Source organism: Drosophila ficusphila, unplaced genomic scaffold (genome assembly GCF_018152265.1).
Source record: "Drosophila ficusphila isolate 14025-0441.05 unplaced genomic scaffold, ASM1815226v1 contig_407, whole genome shotgun sequence".
Lineage (NCBI taxonomy): Eukaryota > Metazoa > Arthropoda > Insecta > Diptera > Drosophilidae > Drosophila > Drosophila ficusphila.
In genome coordinates, this window is record NW_025064320.1 from 1 (window position 1) to 5,645 (window position 5,645).

The following is a 5,645-nucleotide window of genomic DNA, read 5'->3' on the forward strand; positions in this document are numbered from 1 at the left end:
AAGTTACGTATTGCTACTCATTTCAACTCAGTCATAGCATGTAAATCAAGAATTATGCTATTTTCTTCAGGCCTTGAAAAATATTTTTAATATTAATAATTGCCTTATTGGACCATTGTACTAGGTCACTAGGTCGGTGGACCAGCAGGTAGAGCGCTGGTCTCCGATCCGAAGGCCCGGGTTTGAATCCCAGGCTCTATCGCTCACTTAACAATAGTAACAAATTTCGGCTCCCCGGACCCGCATACCCTCGTCCATGTTACTATGAACACAATAACAGAACTTTCGTCACTCCTATGGCGCCAGGTGGCAACCCCAGAGGACCTATGCTCCCGGGTGGAGTGAAGGTAAATTTTTTTAAAACAAATTATTTTCCATCGCTGTTATGGCCAACTTCAAGGAGCCGATGTCTGGATGGATTGACAACCCACACGGAGTCGTAGCCTTGATTTTACGGAAGTGCTCACGGCATCCTTCGACTGGTGTACACTAAACCCAATGCTCACGCCATGGCAGTTCCCGGCGATTATTGCGCAAACGTTGCCGTGGCATCTGGATGGCAAGTGTCCAAGAATGCCAATCCATCGTCTTTCCTGGCTGCAAAAGCCTTCCGCCAATTTACGCCTTCGCACCGGACAAATCAAACACAATCGACTATAGAACGGCCGTTCAAAAAAGCCTCGATAACAACCATAAGAGTCCTGTCACCAAAACTATTTGGTACCCATTTGCCCACTTCACCACCTGCCCTTTTCTGTTTAAGTTAGGCTGTATATTTTACCATCTGATACCTGGTTTTTTCACTGATCTCGTCTTGAGGCTTCAAGGTCGGAAGCCTATCTTGATGAAGATTTATCCTAAGATCCATGAGGCTCTGATCCTGTTATACCCTTAGTGGAAGAACTATCGTTATGGATACGAATAATACCACCAATATTTGGAATGATATGTCGGCGGAGGATAGAGCAATATTTCCTTCGATATGGCCAATCTCAACTGGGATGACTACTTCAGTCGGATCTATAACGGTATGCGGGAATTCCTTTTAAGGAGTCCTGGGATACATTGAAAAGGCCAAACGGAGATTATTCGTGTGTGTAAAATTCAGTTTTGTTAAAACTATTTTAAAAGTACGTTTACTTTAGGTTGCGCATACTGCATCGCCTTCTTGAAATTCTGGTATACATTGCTGTCGGGACATTGATATGGACCTTGTTTCTTAACAATAATCAAGAAATTAAAACCGAGGAGGTTTCGTTTCCCCCAGCAATAATTAATCTTCCAAGTTTAGTATCGTGAAGGAAATAATTTAAAACATGGATTTCAATTTTGGTTTTTATTGGGGTATTAACTAATCAAATTTTTAATTTTTCTTTTACCTACATTAGTTTTTCATGTGGGCGGGAAAATAAAGTAAAAGTGTGACAAGAATTTCGTAGAATAAAAAAGGAATATGCCAAACACAATTTTTGGAACCGTTAAAATACATTTGTTGAATATCAAAACGTACGTACTTGCAATATTTTTATCTAAAAAGAAACGAATTTTTTTGAATGTAAAGCTATACGTTAAGTACTCTCTTTCATGGACCCCTTACAGTTACAGTTTAGGTATTGGATATAGTTTAGGTATTGGATAAAATTAAGAATTAATTTTGTTCACATATATATATTGCGCTCTGTTTAAAAAAATCACCTATAAGGTTCTTAACAAAGACAAAATGATAAGTGTTGAATATTAATTTCGTGTATAAATGGGAAGTACAGAAACAACATACATATATATAAAATGTTGTTCATGTAATATTTTACTAAAAAAGACTAACAACACATTTAAATACATTTTTTAAGTCACTAAAGAAAGGAGCAGTGTCTGCGGGATTTAGAAACCTTGATTTCTGCCGCCAGAGCCGAGGATCATCCTGAGGAAAATGCACATCTTTTTTGTCATCGTTGATGTAATAAAATTAATAATGCAGATCTGGGTTTTGCTTACCTTATAGCAGAAATTGGATTGAAAATGAGTTCAGACCTTCAGTTTTAGTTTTCACGAACATTGCAGACAAATGTTTTCAATTAGTTCCGCGCCTAATATGAATATCTACCTTTCGCCGCCAAAGCTTTCATCGCTGCAACCAAATACTAAACGCAACACCACACGCCATAACAATGCAGATTGATGCAATGTGTAAATTGTATAATTGCCGACTTATTACAGCACTTAAAGGGCATTAGCATTTTGTTATAAAGAGTGATAGCATTCCTCATTTGTGGTGATTCTTAGGCGGAACCCAGATCAGTACAAAAATGCAGTCGGATATTCAACAATTTTATAAGGACAAAACCGTTTTCGTAACCGGAGGCACAGGATTTTTAGGCAAAGGTATACCAGCTTACACGAAAAGGATTTATTCAGTTTAAAAAACAATCTTTTCCACTCCGATTTTTAGTGATAATTGAAAGTTATTACGTTCCACGGATGTGAAGCGTATCTATTTTTTGGTTAGGAAAAAAAAGGCGAAATGTGGAGTCACGCTTCGAAGTATGGAAAAATGCACCGGTGAGTAACAACAAAACTATCTATGGATTACAAGGATATAGAATAATATCCTAAAATAATATTTTTTAGGTTTTTGATGTCCTTTTAAAGGCCAAGCCGGAGGCCCTAAGCCTGACGACACCTATTTCAGGAGACTGTAGCGCACCGGATCTGGGTCTCAGCGAGGAGGATAGAAAAATACTGACCTCCGAGGTCGAGGTGGTGATCCACAGTGCCGCTCTATTCGATTTGTGGAGCCGCTCCACAATGCGCTGAACATCAACACTCGTGGCACGCGCCTCATGATTCAGTTGGCCAAGGAGATGAAGGGCCTTAAGGCTTTCGTACACGTTTCTACTGCCTACTCCAACTGCATCACAAATCACATCCAGGAGCGTTTCTATCCGGAAAACCTGACGTGTCCGGCAGCCAAGGTGCTTGAGTTCAACGAGACTTTGAGCCCTGAGTTATTGAACAGCATGGCTCCAGCTCTGATGGGAAAGTTCCCGAACACTTACGTCTACACGAAGGCCCTTGCCGAACAAGTGATTCAAATGGAAGGTCAGGACCTGCCGATTTGCATTTTCCGACCTGCCATAAGTAAGTGATTTAGAATTAGAATTAGTTTCGTGTGTGCAAATTTATACCTTAAGTGTATTTGAATGGCTGTTTATAATGAAAACTATCCACGTATATTTAACGCAGTCATAATATGTCAATCAAGAATTAAGGGATGTTTTTTTCAATTCTTAAAACATTTTCTTTATTATTAATAACTACCTTTTGCAAGTTTTTACATAAATACGACTAGACCATTAAAATTAAGTCGCTTCTAAAAACAAATTATTTTCTTATTACAGTTTTGGCGAACTTCAAGGAGCCGTTGTCTGGATGGATTGACAACCTACATGGAGTCGTAGCCTTGATTTACGGCAATGTTTACGGCATCCTTCGACTGTTGTATGTTAATCCCAATGCTAAAGCCATGGTAGTTCCCGGTGATTATTGCGCCAACGTTGCCGTGGCATCTGGATGGCAAGTGTCCAAGAATGCCAATCCCTCCCCTTCCCTGGCTGCAAAAGCCCTCCACCCATTTACGCCTTCGCACCGGACAAATCAAACGCAATCCAATTTAAAACGTCCGTTAAGATAGGCATCGAACAATTTCATAAGGTTCCTGTCACTAAAACGATTTGGTACCCATTTGCCCACTTCACCACCTGCCCTTTTATGTTTAAGTTAGGCTGTATATTTTACCACCTGATACCTGGTTTTCTAACCGATCTCGTCTTGCGGCTTCAAGGTCGGAAGCCTATCTTGATGAAGAGCTATCCTAAGATCCACGAGGCACTGCTCCTGTTATACCCTTTTAGTGGAAGAACGATCATAATGGATACAAATAATACCACTAAGATGTGGGACGTTATGTCGGCGTGGGATAGAGCAATATTTCCCTTCGATATGGCCAACTTTAACTGGGACGACTACTTCAGTCGCATCGTTACCGGAATGAGGGTATTCCTTTTAAGGAGTCCTGGGATACATTGGAAAAGTCCAAACGGAGATTATTTAGGTGTGTAAAATTTAGTTTTGTTAATAAACAATTTTAAAAAGTTTATTTTAGGTTGCGCATACTGCATCGCTTTCTTGAAATTCTGCTATACATTGCTGTCGGGACATTGATGTGGTACTTTGTTCCTGAACAATAATCAAGAAATTAAAACCTAAGAGGTCCCGTTTCCACCAGCAACCTTCAAAGTTTAGTGTCGCAAAAGGAAATAATTTAATACATGGGTTTGAATTTTGGTTTTTATTTGGGTATAAAATAAAATTTTAATTTTCTTTTAATTACATTAGTCTTTCTTGTGGGCTGGAAAGAATCTTAAAGTGTAGAAGAAAAGTTTGTACTATGTCATGACACATAATTTTTGGAACCATTTGTTGAGTACCACAATGTACGTACATACTTGCAATATTTTTATCAAACAAAAAATTAAAGCTATACGTTAAGTGCTCACTTTCATGGACAGCGTACAGGTAAATTACACTGTGCGACAAAATTTAACGAAATGTTTGTTTAAGTTACTTTTTTTGATTGTTTTCGGTTAAGATGCATAAATTATGCACAAAAATATCTATGCCACCTTCTAAGTGATAGGATTTCTTTTTTTTATGATAAATGTTATGAAATTATTATTATGAAAAATAATTAACACAAAATATTATTTTTTTTTTACTTCCAATAAACTATTATTTTTTTTTTAAGTGAATTTTTTTCCAGATTTTTTTGGCTTTTTCAGAGGTATCCTTGCGTAACAAGTTCCATACGTAGTCGCCCAGAGTATAGAGCTGGGAGAAAAAAAAATTCTAAAGCATTGTTATAAAAAGCCTAACGGTATATTTGCTTAATAAATTTTAATTAATAGATATTGAACTTGCATAAAACGCTTATAACGGTGAAAAAATATTTTCCCAATATGTGATTATAAGGCTGTGGAAATATGCAAAAACACGCGTTTTTGGGACATTTGAGTGTGCGTAGAAGCTGATTGGCTATTGATATTAACAAATCCAAAAACTTATATTCTTATTTTGACTAGTAGAAGTGAAAAATAAGAAAAAAATCAACTTAAACATTTTTTTGTCGCACAGTGTTATAGGTATTGGATAATGCACAATCGGTCAATGCCACTATATATGTAGAATACCGTAAGAAATGGACTCAACAGCTGAGTGCGGATAAAGCAGAGACTATAACAAAGAGTATAAACAAACCAGGTAGATTGGTGGACAGGTGTAAAATTTCGGAACACGCACACTCTTGTGATTGTAACTGAATGTGAGACTGCAAGCAGTTCGAAAATCGTATCGACATCGAAAGTGCATGTTCTGTCAGTGATGCTACAACCGTCATTTTATCTCTAGACAATGAACTGTTAAAATCTAAAAACTTATTTCCTAAATATATTTGACGATTTGTTTAAAATATCACCTATAAGGTTCTTAACAAAGATCAAATTATACGTCTTTAATATTTTGATCTTATATTAATGTAAAAGTACAAAAAAACAACATATATATATAAAAATGTTGTTCATGTAAAGTAT

At 37.2% G+C, this 5,645-nt stretch overlaps 1 protein-coding gene and 2 pseudogenes across 1 annotated transcript; all 3 read left to right on the forward strand.

The window, feature by feature from the left end:
* Positions 1–385: 385 nt before the first annotated feature.
* On the forward strand, positions 386–1,763 carry LOC122320004 (annotated as a pseudogene).
* Positions 1,764–1,930: 167 nt separating this feature from the next.
* Positions 1,931–3,704, forward strand: LOC122320002 (annotated as a pseudogene).
* Positions 3,702–4,384, forward strand: LOC122320003 (fatty acyl-CoA reductase wat-like). Its single transcript, XM_043207898.1, has 2 exons — positions 3,702–4,111; positions 4,163–4,384. The coding sequence occupies exons 1-2, from the start codon at positions 3,769–3,771 to the stop codon at positions 4,219–4,221; spliced, it is 402 nt and encodes a 133-aa protein (XP_043063833.1). The 5' UTR covers positions 3,702–3,768; the 3' UTR covers positions 4,222–4,384.
* The last annotated feature ends 1,261 nt before the right edge of the window (positions 4,385–5,645 follow it).